Here is a 16625-nt window from a genome sequence, read left to right on the forward strand (position 1 = left end):
AGTTTATTCTTTATTGCCATCACTATATATATATATATATTTTACAAGTAATGTGAAAAGTTGTGTCCTTGTGTGACTGCCAAAGTCTGTGTTAAAGTTCATTAGTCCCTTTGGGTCTCCGTCCCAAATGGCACCCAATTCCCTTTACAGTGCACTACTTTAGGGCTCTGCACTCTATAGGCAATACGGTGCCATTTGGGATGCATCCTGGGTGTCCCGTAACTCACCCCTGAGGGGGGCCGTGACGCCCCTGATGGCTCTCCCTTCCACAACAGCATGGACAAGTTGGCAGGGTTTAGGTTCTTGATGGTGCTGCCCTCCTCCGACATCACAGACACTGAAAACACTGGACCCACACAGAGACCACCATGACAGGTCAGCTGACACAGAGAAGCCACTGGCACACAGATCAACAGACAAACCGGTAGCGCCACCGACCCACAGGTAGCGCCACCGACAGAGGTACAGACCTGTGAGGGTGCCTCCAGCATGAAACACTGAGTTTGTGTTGTACTCCACCACCAGTTTGATAGGTTTGTTAGGATCAGGGATAATGGTAAGCTTTACAGATGGACCATGGATGGGCTTCGTGTTGAAGGACCCTCTGAACTCCAGCGCATACTCCCCCCTGGGAGACCAACAGGGGTTAAACACTGCCCTCCAATAAAATATGGTTACAGGGTCATTATGGCAAGTGGTTAGGAATTATAGGGTTAGGAACTCACTTTGGACCGCTCACATGGTCTACTACGAAACTGGCTTTTCCATCTTTGTCTATCGGTTGTGAATTAACAGATGACTTCACCTGAAAAACAAAATACTTTCTTATCAAGAAGATAAACTACCCAATAGAGGTCAGTATCCCCAATGCTATAGAATCCCCCTTTACAACAGTGGAGGTGAGAGTCGCTGACCTTCAGGGCTGGAGTGGAAGTCTTCAGCATCACCACAACCCTCTGGTCAGGAGAGGGGTTCCCCCACTCATCAAACAGCTGGAGGAGGAAGGGCGTCTGGATGCCCTGCTCATTCAGTACCTGCAGGGGCTGAGGTAAAAACGCAACACGGCCGTTACTACAGTTACATTTAGGGAGAGAGGAAAGCCATGACCAATATGTACCAAAACTCAGAGGTTGCTTCCCAAATGGCAACACTGTCGCATCCAGAGTGTCTTGGCCCTTAACTTAATGCCCACCTCCTGTGGTCCGTCCACTAGTTTGAGCTGTGCAGGGACCCCGGCCGTCAATTTAATGGTCACATGCTCCGCAAAGTCCCTCCAGGTGAAGTTCAGCTCTCTGATACCTGGGAACCCGGGGTTGAACCGCACCCCCGTCACTAAGATGGAGTGGGTGCTCTCCTGATTACAACACACGGCATAACAGACATTTCGTTATTTTTATTTTTTTCCGAATCACAGACTGTAGCTTTAAGGACAATATGGGATGTTTGACGCTAATTATACTTTCAGCAACATAATAATCACAATGGATGATAACATTACAAAATTACTTTGATTTATTCAATGTACCTGCCAGGTAAAGACCAGGGATGCTTTGTCGAGACCCTCTGCGTCCACGGTAAGAGAGTCCACACAGGTCGCGGTCAGCATCTGAGTTTTATTGCCATACTGGTCCGTAAGCTGTAAGTCTGGGAAAGGGAACTACCGGTTTCTCATTTGGAAGGTAATCAAGAAGAAGTCCTAAATGTGAATAGGTGTCAGAGAGTAACCTGCTGATGGCTCCAGACTCACAGATCTTTCCTGATAGGACTTCTCCCATCCTCACGGTCGACTCGCTCAGCGTGGCCTTCATGTGTTTCGGCTCGTCGGGGCGGGGCCTAAAACCAACACACAGCCAATCAAAAGAAGTCCACCCGCTGATGTGATAAGCACAATCATAATTCATTTGTTGCTACTTCTATAAGCAAATTAACTATGAACAACATATAAGTTGGTCTACTTTGTATCTTTTTACCATGAGGCAAAATCTTTGCCTCATCAAAAAACAAACATTTTACTTGAGTGCAAGATGTTTCTATCATGTTTGAGCAGAGGACTTACACTATAGTGAAGGAGGTGTCGACAGACACCAGCTGCTCCATGTAGGAGACCTGGTAGAAGTGCTCCTCCTTCACCAGAGATGGGACCAGCACGTTGGGCAGCTTCCCCTGGGCCAGCTCCTCCACACTCACATCAGCCGTCCAGTTCACCTGACAGTCACAACACAAACAGGGGAGTCTCAGGCAACAGGCTGTTAGAATCATCAATACTGACCTAATATCCATATCAACTGTAATGTAGGACTTCTGGGCTCGTATTCATTAAGCGTCTCAGAGTAGGAATGCTGATCTAGGATCAGATGCCCCCTCTTATTCATTTGCGCTAGTAGGCTGTACCTGCACCAAAACGCCAGTATTGTTCCTTCATATTTGTTCTCCATCTTTTTAAACAGTGAGACAATTTGTTTTCAGCACTTATTTCCATGACTGATCAAAATGTGTTTTCTCATGGCTCTCTGTTGTCCCTCTGCAGCAGACATATGGTGAGCAATATGTTTAGAACATCGAATTGCAATACATATTGTATCTGCACCGTGATAATATCGTATTGTGAGGTCCCTGGCAATCCCCAGCCCTAATTCATATATGGTCAGGGTGGTGTTATCATTACCTTGATCCTCTGGGCCATCTCTTCAGACAGAGGGACCTCCCTGCCTCCCTCGTCATACAGTCTATAATGGAGGTTCTCCAGGAGGTCCCCTGCCGTCCAGTCGATCTTTTCCTTGTCCCTCAGCACCATGGAGTCCACCAGGCTGTCCACGTCCTCCTGACTGTACACCTCGAGACGTGATACACGGGTGCTGGGGACAACCCTCAGATCCCTCTGGACTGGGGCTACACTCTTCTGACTCTGATTGGTAAAATGGATGAATGAACATGTATCATTTCACTTGACAAAATGTATTTGTATTGTGTTTTTACACTGGAAATATTTAAAATCCCAAAATAATATTGGACTGAAAAACCAAAAAAAACATGAAGCAGTAAAAAAAATGGCAGTGTGCAGGAGTTTCTTTTTTCTATCATTGAGATCCATGGAGGGGGCGAAATGAGTTGTTAAGAAGTTTGAGGTGAAACAAAGGGGAGGTCTTAATAGATAAACAATTACTTACTGGAATATCAAACGTAGCTTTAACCGTCTGATCTCCCGTGATGTTTTTGAAGGTGATTGGTTTTAGCACCAGGGTCCCAGCTCCTGTGTTACTGCAGTCTACAGCCACCATGGAGGACGAACCGGGGATCCCCTGCAACTGAGACACCACAGAAAGATACATACCGCACAAATACATGTTATTATTGTCAAGCCAACACGTTGACTTCCAGGACTCAAATAAATTTTTTTTTTTTAAACAGCATTCATTCTATTGGGTAACAGTCTATGTATCTAGAAGGGAAGAGTTACTCCAAAAAGCTGAGGTTGTCTATGTAAAGACATTTTATCAGGCCCAGTGGGCACTGCTGGCAAATAGTGAAATATTGTCAAGCAACTCATTGATTTCCAGGACTCAAATATACACTGAGTCTACAAAACATGCTCTTTCCATAACTGACCAGGTGAAAGATGTACCTTATTGAGGTCACCTGTTAACTGTTAAATCCACTTCAATTAGTGTAGATGAAAGGGAGGAGACAGGTTACAGAAGGATTTTTAAGGATTGTGTATATGTGCCATTCAGAGGGTGAATGGGCGAGACAAAAGATTGAAGTGCCTTTGAGGTGCCAGGCGGACTGGTTTGAGTGTGTCAAGAACTGCAACTGTTTACGGCAAGCAGCAGTCTCCAGCAAAATCAGCTTTGACTTTTCACCTTTTTTTTTTTTTAAAGCACTCATAAAATGTGTGAAAGTACTTTTCCCCCCGTGTTACTATAAAAACAGGTTCCTTTTGGTGAGTAAAAAGGAGCAGATGTTAAAATTCCACCAGCCTCCTCACTCATACTTTCCAGCCTCATGTCTGGCACATGAGTCCTGAAATGGGACATGTTCAGTAACACACTTGTACAATGACAGTGATAGACATAATGTACTGTACAAGCCTCTTTCCCCCCTCTCTCCCTGTAACCCCCATTAAATCGACTGGTTGACCGAGATTGTTTTAGTCGAGCAGTAAAAAAAAAGATATATTTGCGCCCATCTCAGTGAACTAATCCATTGCGTAGGCCTAGACTAAAAGCCAATTTAGGCTTGATTTGAAAATATTGTAGGAGGCTCCATATGGAGAGTGACACACAATTGTGGCGCTTCCAGAAGCATGCAAAGGCCATATCGAACTCAGTACCGCTTCGCCATGTGCCTCCCAAATGTTGTAACAATGCGGAGGGCTCTGTATAGCTCCGCATTGACATGATTTGTTGACGGTAGGTGGGGGCAGTACATCCTGTATAAACACAAACTCACTTCCTTGACAACAGCTCTGCAAGAAGTATGAATGCCCTGACTTCTGCTGAGGCCATATCACCGTAAATGCTGCATGGCCAATGCAGACGTCGGATTGACCATGCGCCCAGATGCAAAATGCACTCTCTCCAGCCAATTTGTGCACATTCATTGTTTCATAACTTCATTGTGTGAATTGTTTGCGTTTGATTGTTATTGTATATCAATTTCCCATTACATATATCACCAGTAGTACATTTACCGTTAATTCCTATCATTTCTAATCTAGAATGTCATGCTCTGATCCAATGGAAACGTCATAAAATAGGCCTACCTGATTATTTCTTATCAGTGCTTGACTTGGACTGAAATAGTTTCCGGTACTCATTTTGGGTGCCGGTAAGGTTTATATTTAGGTGCAGGAGCTCCACAATACTTTGCGCTAACATTTTATAAGCGGAACAGGAGCTCAAGCAGTAGAACATTTGAGGTGCCGGTATTCAGCTCCGGTGATCTCCTGCCCAAGTCAAGCACTGCTTCTTATCCCTTGCGCAAATAGCCTACCGCTGTGTCTGTCCCAAGCTCACTGGCGCAGGAAACTGAGGGCCCAGAATATTTTATACAATGTTGCAAGTTCGCTAGCACAAGCGTCTGGCTGGACCCAAGTTAATAGTTTATACAATGTTTCAAGTTCGTTGCAGACAGGCCATGTGTAGCCAATGTGATTTATAGGTTATTTATTTTTTAAATCAGGATATTTTCTACCTGCAGGCTGTAATGTTTTTATTTGTTGGTTTTAGCTTTATGTAGGCTATTTTTACATAGTTGGCAATGGCAATATAAGTATCATTTTCATTGAGAGAGAATTTTGATTAACCACATGAAAATGATTGAGATATGAAAAGTTATAAAATAAATGAAACTTTCACGAAAATGTGCATATGAAAACCATAACTGGCACGCAGATCAGTAGAAATGGTAAGGTAAATTGACATTCCACATGAGAAAGGTTGCCGACTCCTCATGTAGCCTATTACCGGCAAATTCAGGAGAGTAATTGGAGAATCTGCGAAAGCCAGCAGGAGCGGGAGGAGAATAGCTGGGTCAGGTTAAGGTTTTTTCTTCTGGTTATCTAGATCTTTGGCGCCCCTCGAGGCATTTGTCTTATTTCATCAAACCGTAAGCTAGGGTGTGTCTAAAAATACGTTTAACATTTTCGATCAAACGATTTACTCAGTACTTTGTTGAAGCACCTTTGGCAGCGATTACAGCCTCAAGTCTTCTTGGGTATGACGCTACAAGCTTGGCACACCTATATTTGGGGAGTTTCTCTCATTCTTCTCTGCAGATCCTCTCAAGCTCTGTCAGGTTGGATGGGGAGCGTTGCTGCACAGCTATTTTTAGGTCTCTCCAGAGATGTTCGATCGGGTTCAAGTCCGGGCTCTGGCTGGGCCACTCAAGGACATTCAGAGACTTGTCCCGAAGCCACTCCTGTGTTGTCTTGGCTGTGTGCTTAGGTTCGTTGTCCTGTTGGAAGGTGAACCTTTGCCCCCAGTCTGAGGTCCTGAGTGCTCTGGAGCAGGTTTTCATTTAGGATCTTTATGTACTTTGCGCCGTTCATCTTTGCCTCGATCCTGACTAGTCTCCCAGTCCCTGCCACTGAAAAACATCCCCACAGCATGATGCTGCCACCACCACCATGCTTCACCGTAGGGATGGTGCCAGGTTTCTTCCAGACGTGACACTTGGCATTCAGGCCAAGGCAGCAGCTACTCTTCCTGGGGTCCAGCAAAATTAAAGGCAGTTTTACATTTAAAAAAAAAACATTACAATACATTCATAACAGATTTCACAGCACACTAAGTGTGCGTCCTCAGGCCCCTACTCCTAATCTACAACACAAAATCCATGTGTACGTGTGTGTATAGAGCGTATGTTATCGTGTGTGTATGCATACGTCTGTTCCTATGTTTGTGTGGCTTCACAGTCCCCGCTGTTCCATAAGGTGTATTTTTTATCTGTTTTTTTAAAATCTGATTCTACTGCTTGCATCAGTTACCTGATGTGGAATAGAGTTCCATGTAGTCATGGCTCTATGTAGTACTGTGCGCCTCCCATAGTCTGTTCTGGAGCTGTGTGCCAGTCGTTCATACAGACAGCTCGGTGCTTTCAACACCTCTCACAAACGCAAGCAGTGATGAAGTCAATCTCTCCTCCACTTTGAGCCAGGAGAGATTGACATGCATATTATTAATGTTTGCTCTCTGTGTACATCCAAGGGCCAGCCATGCTGCCCTGTTTTGAGCCAATTGCAATTTTCCTAAGTCCCTCTTTGTGGCACCTGACCACACGACTGAACAGTAGTCCAGGTGCGATAAAACTAGAGCCTGTAGGACCTGCCTTGTTGATAGTGCTGTTAAGAAGGTAGAGCTGCACTTTATTATGGACAGACTTCTCCCCATCTTAGCTACTATTGTATCAATATGTTTTGACCATGACAGTTTACAATCCAGGGTTACTCCAAGCAGTTTAGTCACCTCAACTTGCACAATCTCCACATTATTTATTACAAGACTTAATTGAGGTTTGGAGTTTAGTGAATGATTTGTTCCAAATATAATGCTTTTAGTTTTAGAAATATTTAGGACTAACCTATTCCTTGCCACCCACTCTGAAACTAACTGCAACTCTTTGTTAAGTGTTGCAGTCATTTCAGTCGCTGTAGTAGCTGACGTGTATAGTGTTGAGTCATCCACATACATAGACACTCTGGCTTTACTCAAAGCCAGTGGCATGTCATTAGTAAAGATTGAAAAAAGTAATGGGCCTAGACAGCTGCCCTGGGGAATTCCTGATTCTACCTGGATTATATTGGAGAAGCTTTCATTAAAGAACACCCTCAGTGTTCTGTTAGACAGGTAACTGTATCCACAATATAGAAGGTGGAGTAAAGCCATAAATAGTTTTTCCAGCAGCAGACTATGATCAATAATGTCAAAAGCCGCACTGAAGTCTAACAAAACAGCCCCCCCCCCCCAATCATTTTATCATCCATTTCTCTCAGCCAATCATCAGTCAGGATTGGCTTCCGTCTGGCCACTCTACCATTAAGGCCTGATTGGTGAAGTGCTGCAGAGATGGTTGTCCTTCTGGAAGGTTCTCCCATCTCCACAGAGGAACTCTGGAGCTCTGTCAGAGTGACCATCGGGTTCTTGGTCACCTCCCTGACCAAGGCCCTTCTCCCCCGATTGCTCAGTTTGGCCAGCTCTATGAAGAGTCTTGGTGGTTCCAAACTTCTTCCATTTAAGAATGATGGAGGCCACTGTGTTCTTGGGGACCTTCAATGCTGCAGAAATTTTTTGGTAGCCTTCCCCAGATCTGTGCCTCGACACAATCCTGTCTCGGAGCTCTACGAACAAGTCATTCGACCTCATGGCTTGGTTTTTGCTCTGACATGCACTGTCAACTGTGGGACCTTATATGGACAGGTGTGTGCCTTTCCAAATAATGTCCAATCAATTGAATTTCCACTGGTGGACACCTACCAAGTTGTAGAAACATCAAGGATGATCAATGGAAACATGATGCATCTGAGCTCAATTTTTAGTCTCATAGCAAAGGGTCTGAATACTTATGTAAATAAGGTATTTGTTTAGTCTTAATACATTTGCTAAAATTTCTAAAAAACTTTTCAATTTGTCATTATAGGGTATTGTGTGTAGCTTGATGAGGGGAAAATGAGGCTGTAACAAAATGTGGAAAAGGTCAAGGGGTCTGAATACTTTCCGAATGCAATGTAGCTCAGTTGGTAGAGCATGGCGCTTGCAACGCCAGGGTTGTGGGTTCGTTTCCCACGGGGGGCCAGTATGAAAAATGTATGCACTCACTAACTGTAAGTCGCTCTGGATAAGAGCGTCTGCTAAATGACTAAAATGTAAATGTAATATAAAAACGCATTCCTTTCCTGATATTGAGCAACAGTCGCTTCATGCATGCCTCTGGAAGGGAAGAGTGGCTCCAGAAATCTGAGATTGTCTATGGAGGGCATTCTATCAGGCACAGTGGGCACTGTTGGCAAACAGTGAACTCCTCTTTATCTCAGTGAGAAAGGAAAGGGATGGAGACCAATGGCTCCACCAGGGTAACACGGTGGCCTCAACTTCAAAGGTTGATACAGAAGTTTAGGCCTTTCCTGAAGGAAGAGACTAATTCCTACACTCAACGGAGCATGACTTAATCTCCAGAACAGCAATGTGTTAACAAATTGAAACAATTCAGAAGCATGTGCTCATTTGTAATGGATTGTGTTAAGAGATTTTAAAAGCACTAGCAAGTCACCAAACTATTCCCATGTGTGAGATCTGCCTCCTAGAGCCTTCACTTGGGAGAAAATATCCAGATTTCCCATGATTGTTTCCCATCAAGAGGTCCACAAGTCAGATATCATTCATGGATCCTATCCTACTGGTAGATATTCTGGCAAAGAGCTGGATCATATTCACTAGGAATGCATCGATCAAATAGGGGAGGGACTACCTTGTCCAATAAGAAACTTGTTTTAGTTTCCTGTTGCAAAACATTTTGCTACAGTATGCACTAATGAATACAACTCTGGTAACCTGCTGTATGGAAAGCGGACCTAAATTGCACATACTCTCTGGGACAGCGACACACCCTCTTACTCAACCCTAAAGGGTTGAAATAGTGCTTTGGCAAGCCCGCCTCTCCCTTTATACTGGTTTGTTTCCTGAAAAGGGCATGTCTGTTCTATTGGAGCCAGTGTTTTTCATTAGCCAACTGCTGAGAAACTTGGAGGCAGAACTAGTACACACAGCTCCCACAAGCTGCAGGTCCAAGTTTGACAACTTTCTCTGGGTGCTTGGTTTGGCCTTACAAGAACATGATGCTACTTGGTGCCTTTGGAGATATTAAAATGCCTTTTGTACTTCATTATTAAGAAGTGGACTTCAGTAAACACATTCAAATGTATGAGCATGGAACACCAAACACAGAACACTGGATGGAACTTCAGATTTCAGAAAAATATGAACTGAACTGGAATAAGCCATAGACATGCCAAGTTACTGATGAGGATAGAAATTGCAGTTGTGCAATTCCTCTGCTTTTGACTTAGGTATTCATACCTCCAGAGTCAGGGTCTAGTCTGATCTTACCTGGCAGCAGACGATCAGTTTCGGGTGAGCTGTGACGTTTCCGGCTTCGTCATGGACCTCCACATCAAAGCTAACCGAGGTTCCATTCTCCACAGTGATTGAATCCTCTTGTTTCACTTTGAGTGAATCTGGGTTACCTGTAAAACATACATATTCAGCTGACACACTACTTTGGAATGTCCAAAAGTATTGGGACAGTGACATTTTTGTTGTTGTTGTTGTTTTGGCTCTGTGCTCCAGCACTTTGGATTTGAAATGATACAATGAGGTTCATATACGAGGTTCAAGTGCAGACAGTCAGCTTTAATTTGAGGGCATTTTCATCCATATCAGGTGAACTGTTTAGAAATTGCAGCACGTTTTGTATTTAGCCTCCCCATCATGCTTGTGACTCTACAAACTTGTTGGATGCATTTGCAGTTTGTTTTGGTTGTGCTTCAGATTATTTTGTGCCCAATAGAAATTAATGGTAAATAATGTCTTGTCACTTCTATTGTAAAAAAATAATAGAATACATTTGTAAAGACTTCTACATTAATGTGGATGCTACCATGATTACGGAGAAAGTTGGACGCACAAACATCATACCCCCAAGACATGCTAACCTCTCACCATTACAATAACAGGGGAGGGTATGATATGTGCGTCTAACTTTCTCACTCATCATTACCCTCAAATTAAAGATGACAGTCTGCACTTTAACCTCAGTCATTGTATCATTTTAAAAGTGCTTGAGTACAGAGCCAAAACAACCAAAAATGGGTCACTGTCCAAATACCTTTGGAGGTAACCAATATATATATATATATATATATATATACACATACACACAGTGAGGGAAAAAAGTATTTGATCCCCTGCTGATTTTGTACGTTTTCCCACTGACAAAGAAATGATCAGTCTAATTTTAATGGTAGGTTTATTTGAACAGTGAGAGACAGAATAACAACAAAAAAATCCAGAAAAACGCATGTCAAATTTTTTATAAATTGATTTGCATTTTAAATGAGGGAAATAAGTATTTGACCCCCTCTCAATCAGAAAGATTTCTGGCTCCCAGGTGTCTTTTATACAGGTAACGAGCTGAGATTAGGAGCACACTCTTAAAGGGAGTGCTCCTAATCTCAGCTTGTTACTTGTATAAAAGACACCTGTCCACAGAAGCAATCAATCAATCAGATTCCAAACTCTCCACCATGGCCAAGACCAAAGAGCTCTCCAAGGATGTCAGGGACAAGATTGTAGACCTACACAAGGCTGGAATGGGCTACAAGACCATCGTCAAGCAGCTTGGTGAGAAGGTGACAACAGTTGGTGCGATTATTCGCAAATGGAAGAAACACAAAATAACTGTCAATCTCCCTCGGCCTGGGGCTCCATGCAAGATCTCACCTCGTGGAGTTGCAATGATCATGAGAACGGTGAGGAATCAGCCCAGAACTACACGGGAGGATCTTGTCAATGATCTCAAGGCAGCTGGGACCATAGTCACCAAGAAAATAATAGGTAACACACTACGCCGTAAAGGACTGAAATCCTGCAGCGCCCGCAAGGTCCCCCTGCTCAAGAAAGCACATATACAGGCCCGTCTGAAGTTTGCCAATGAACATCTGAATGATTCAGAGGAGAACTGGGTGAAAGTGTTGTGGTCAGATGAGACCAAAATCGAGCTCTTTGGCATCAACTCAACTCGCGTGTTTGGAGGAGGAATGCTGCCTATGACCCCAAGAACACCATCCACACCGTCAAACATGGATGTGGAAACATTATGCTTTGGGGGTGTTTTTCTGCTAAGGGGACAGGACAACTTCACCGCATCAAAGGGACGATGGATGGGGCCATATGCCGTCAAATCTTGGGTGAGAACCTCCTTCCCTCAGCCAGGGCATTGAAAATGGGTCGTGGATGGGTATTCCAGCATGACAATGACCCAAAACACATGGCCAAGGCAACAAAGGAGTGGCTCAAGAAGAAGCACATTAAGGTCCTGGAGTGGCCTAGCCAGTCTCCAGACCTTAATCCCATTGGAAATCTGTGGAGGGAGCTGAAGGTTAGAGTTCCCAAACGTCAGCCTCAAAACCTTAATGACTTGGAGAATATCTGCAAAGAGGAGTCGGACAAAATCCCTCCTGAGATGTGTGCAAACCTGGTGGCCAACTACAAGAAACGTCTGACCTCTGATTGCCAACAAGGGTTTTGCCACCAAGTACTAAGTCATGTTTTGCAGAGGGGTCAAATACTTATTTCCCTCATTAAAAAGCAAATCAATTTATAAATTTTTTTACATGCGTTTTTCTGGATTTTTTTGTTGTTATTCTGTCTCTCACTGTTCAAATAAACCTATCATTAAAATTATAGACTGATCATTTCTTTGTCAGTGGGCAAATGTACAAAATCAGCAGGGGATCAAATACTTTTCCCCCCTCACTGTATGTATATATATATATATATATATATATATATATATATATATATATATATATATATATATATATATATATATATATATATATATATATATATATATATATATATACACACACACACACAGCTCAAAAAAATAAAGGGAACACTTAAACAACACAATGTAACTCCAAGTCAATCACACTTCTGTGAAATCAAACTGTCCACTTAGGAAGCAACACTGATTGACAATAAATGTCACGTTGTTGTGCAAATGGAATAGACAACAGGTGGAAATTATAGGCAATTAGCAAAACACCCCCAATAAAGGACTGGTTTTGCAGGTGGTGACCACAGACCACTTCTCAGTTCCTATGCTTCCTGGCTGATGTTTTGGTCACTTTTGAATGCTGGCGGTGCTTTCACTCTAGTGGTAGCATGAGACGGAGTCTACAACCCACACAAGTGGCTCAGGTAGTGCAGCTCATCCAGGATGGCACATCAATGCGAGCTGTGGCAAGAAGGTTTGCTGTGTCTGTCAGCGTAGTGTCCAGAGCATGGAGGCGCTACCAGGAGACAGGCCAGTACATCAGGAGACGTGGAGGAGGCCGTAGGAGGGCAACAACCCAGCAGCAGGACTGCTACCTCCGCCTTTGTGCAAGGAGAAGGAGGAGCACTGCCAGAGCCCTGCAAAATGACCTCCAGCAGGCCACAAATGTGCATGTGTCTGCTCAAACGGTCAGAAACAGACTCCATGAGGGTGGTATGAGGGCCCGACGTCCACAGGTGGGGGTTGTGCTTACAGCCCAACACCGTGCAGGACGTTTGGCATTTGCCAGAGAACACCAAGATTGGCAAATTCACCAATGGCGCCCTGTGCTCTTCACAGATGAAAGCAGGTTCACACTGAGCACGTGACAGAGTCTGGAGACGCCGTGGAGAACGTTCTGCTGCCTGCAACATCCTCCAGCATGACCGGTTTGGCGGTGGGTCAGTCATGGTGTGGGGTGGCATTTCTTTGGGGGGCCGCACAGCCCTCCATGTGCTCGCCAGAGGTAGCCTGACTGCCATTAGGTACCGAGATGAGATCCTCAGACCCCTTGTGAGACCATATGCTGGTGCGGTTGGCCCTGGGTTCCTCCTAATGCAAGACAATGCTAGACCTCATGTGGCTGGAGTGTGTCAGCAGTTCCTGCAAGAGGAAGGCATTGATGCTATGGACTGGCCCGCCCGTTCCCCAGACCTGAATCCAATTGAGCACATCTGGGACATCATGTCTCGCTCCATCCACCAACGCCACGTTGCACCACAGACTGTCCAGGAGTTGGCGGATGCTTTAGTCCAGGTCTGGGAGGAGATCCCTCAGGAGTCCATCCGCCACCTCATCAGGAGCATGCCCAGGCGTTGTAGGGAGGTCATACAGGCACGTGGAGGCCACACACACTACTGAGCCTCATTTTGACTTGTTTTAAGGACATTACATCAAAGATGGATCAGCCTGTAGTGTGGTTTTCCACTTTAATTTTGAGGGTGACTCCAAATCCAGACCTCCATGGGTTGATCAATTTGATTTCCATTGATAATTTTTGTGTGATTTTGTTGTCAGCACATTCAACTATGTAAAGAAAAAAGTATTTAATAAGATTATTTCATTCATTCAGATCTAGGATGTGTTATTTTAGTGTTCCCTTTATTTTTTTGAGCAGTATATATATATATATACACACAGTGCTGCTTGTAAAACACTGTTTAGGCTACATATGTTTTATAAGGCCTAAAAAGGGTGGTTGTTACCCCAACTAGCCCTCCAGCCACAGCTGGACAGCATATGCAATTTGGGCAATCATTGACTTAAAAGTCCTTGTCAGGATCTACCGACAACCAACCCCCCCCCCATTAAAGATGATGTTTCTTCTCAAAGCAGCAGATCCCCAAGTTGTTGCCGTAAATCACAGGTTATTAAAATAGAGTACTAATGCAAAAAAATAATTTCGCAAATGGTCCATTAATTGTTTACCAAGTAAACAAGTGAAAACACAGTTCTCTGAATACCCAGGAGCACATAGGAGCATAAACATTCTTTACATTTGTGACTTCAATGTAAATCAATCACTTTACCAGGGAGAAGGCTGATCTTCAGAGTCTGCGAGTCCTGTTTGAGGCCAGGCAGTACCACTTTCAAGTCGTGCGTCTGCCAAGATAAAAATATGACCTTTATATTTCAAACATTACTCGGGGGCGTTATTTGAGAAAGCTTTCAGTCGTGTGTCTGTTTTTTTGAGGTTCATCTGGATAGAGGTAAAGTGAGAGCCCTGCAGCCCTGGAAACCAGCGGGTCTCTGACCTTGTTCTGGTAGTTCTGCACCGCCCCTCTGGCTCTGACGCCTCGGATGGTAAAAATGGTCCCTCTAGAGGCCGCCCCCTCATAACTCACTTCCAGGGCACTGAAACACATTAACAACCGGCCAGCTAAACAAGGAGGTGCTGAAAACATTTGACACCATGAATCCCCTGACTGACAGACACCAGGGCTGAGCCCTTTATTACAAAGTCAACACACACAGAGGGGACATGCAAACAGAGAGAATAAAAACACCTATCAATCAATGAATCAACACATTCAATGAATCAATATCTTTGGAAATACTCTGCACAGACACAAAATATGCAAAACAAATACCCGAAACATAACATTGCAGGACAATGTGTGTAACCCTTTCAACTATTTTTGTGTGTAACCTACCTGCATTCCAGGAGGGGCTTGAGGTTGGGAGGGGGGCGAGCAGGGTGACCGTATTCATCCAGTAGCTCCAGTGGGATGTGGAAAGGCACCCCCACATGGAGCAGGGTGGTAACTGTACCCACCACAAACCTCTCTGCACTGCCCTCTGGGAGAGAGGAGAGAAAAATGGGTGTTCAGGAGATGGATCTGATTGTTACTGGAGAGGGCCAATGCATTTAATGTATATGTGTTGCAGTCTGATTTCACAAATGAAGTTACCAGTAATGGAGAAGTCCAGTGTGTGGTTGGGAAGCTGGTTCCCAGCCCAGACGGTAGAGTTGCGCTCATTGACATTGAGTACTGTGTTCAGGTGCAGAGTGTACTTCCCCATCTTGTTCAGGTTCTCTTTATAGGGAATCACATTTATTTATACAGCCCTTTTTACATCAGCAGATGTCACAAAGTGCTTATACAGATACCCAGTCTAAAAGTGCTTATACAGATACCCAGTCATCTGCAAGGAATGCAGATGTAGAAGCAACACTGTTTAGCGACCAGAGTTAGACATTCTTATAACAAACACTGCAAACACTGCATCACTAGCTAGTAACATAAAAACAGAGGAGAGGAAACTAAAATAATTACAATAAAGTCATTTATTAAAATAAAACAATTACCCATGGTTCTGAACCAGAATGCCCACTTGGCTGAATGTGCTGCAATATGAGAGTTGGTCTCCACATCACCATTAGGAGCTAGGGAGGAAGAGAGAAAACTATTTATGACACAGTAAACACACACTATCCATTGAAACAGTCAGCCAAAAATATAATAGCAGCAATCATTCTTAGGACTCAGATTAACTCACAATGCCAAACAACTTTTAGTTCGATTGAAAGTGCTTTCCGTGATGCGTTTTGTGTGGCTGATGGTATCCTGGATATCGACTCTCCTTTCTTGTTGAGAATTTCCACATGGAGAGGTCCTGCAAGGAATTAAAGGGAGATCAGTCACTCACAAATATGTGCATACTTAGGATACAGTCTCAAAAACACTTGGCAGATAGCATGGAGCTACTGTGTAAGGTGCAGGGAGTCCGTCTCCGTACCTAGTGGAGTGCCTGCTGGCCGGACATCGTTCTGGGTCCAGGGGTTGCCCTCCGGCCAGGTCACTTTAAGCTCGTCTGGGAGTCTGGGGCAAAACAGGGACAATGTTGCATCATAAAACCATGTACCACTGGGGCATAAGGACCACATTCATGTACGTTGGGAATAAAATCAAAAATGGTTCCCTCACTTGGCTAGTTCGTCATCAATGCTCTTCTTGATGGCTGCATTGGTAATCACCCTGTCGATTTTGGAGATGGGTATTGTCTTGATGTCATTGTACAGCGCCTTTGGTTCCTATGGGAACAGATACAAAACAGATGATTTTGCAGCCAAAATCATGCAAATCCATATGCTAAGGCCATGGGAGTTCCTTAGCTTAAGAGTGTGCAGAACAAAGTGTCACTGCTATCATTATCTCTGATGTCTTACCATGGCCACCTTCACCTGCCCCCCTGTGGCGTAGACATCTCCCTCGTGATCGCCATACAGTAGGAACTGAATAACGGAGCCAAAGAAGATGGGCTGTGTTTTCTGAGACTTCACCTAGAAGGAAAGGCAGAGAACAGACTTTAGAGATCGACACATGAGCTACTTAATTATCAGATTTAATTTAAAATATGATTAAACAGACAATTAATTAACACTTCAAAACACAGCGACCAAACAGTTCCGTTGCCCTTTCTCAATGAATCTTTCCTCGATTCCTTGCATTGTCTCTCCTCGCCTCCTTCTCAGAACGCATTGGAGAAGAAGGTTCAGGGGAGGGACCTTGAACTTTCTCCTCCAATGT

The 16625-nt window shown here is 44.0% G+C and overlaps 1 protein-coding gene across 1 annotated transcript in view; it reads right to left on the reverse strand.

The window, feature by feature from the left end:
- The window catches only part of smchd1 (structural maintenance of chromosomes flexible hinge domain containing 1), a gene marked incomplete at its 5' end in the record, with an annotated part of 39091 nt that overhangs the window by 8097 nt on the left and 14369 nt on the right, over nt 1-16625 (reverse strand). The window contains 20 exons of the mRNA XM_084140985.1: nt 228-346; nt 471-628; nt 726-805; nt 915-1043; nt 1193-1354; nt 1526-1644; nt 1748-1833; nt 2057-2205; nt 2666-2905; nt 3168-3305; nt 9603-9739; nt 14124-14196; nt 14349-14448; nt 14748-14892; nt 15006-15131; nt 15404-15481; nt 15595-15711; nt 15835-15917; nt 16023-16129; nt 16265-16378. Coding sequence (XP_083997111.1) covers nt 228-346; nt 471-628; nt 726-805; nt 915-1043; nt 1193-1354; nt 1526-1644; nt 1748-1833; nt 2057-2205; nt 2666-2905; nt 3168-3305; nt 9603-9739; nt 14124-14196; nt 14349-14448; nt 14748-14892; nt 15006-15131; nt 15404-15481; nt 15595-15711; nt 15835-15917; nt 16023-16129; nt 16265-16378 — 2460 coding nt within the window. The remainder of the gene's footprint in view (nt 1-227; nt 347-470; nt 629-725; nt 806-914; nt 1044-1192; nt 1355-1525; nt 1645-1747; nt 1834-2056; nt 2206-2665; nt 2906-3167; nt 3306-9602; nt 9740-14123; nt 14197-14348; nt 14449-14747; nt 14893-15005; nt 15132-15403; nt 15482-15594; nt 15712-15834; nt 15918-16022; nt 16130-16264; nt 16379-16625) is intronic.

Source organism: Coregonus lavaretus (genome assembly GCF_964263955.1).
Source record: "Coregonus lavaretus genome assembly, chromosome: 2".
NCBI lineage: Eukaryota > Metazoa > Chordata > Actinopteri > Salmoniformes > Salmonidae > Coregonus > Coregonus lavaretus.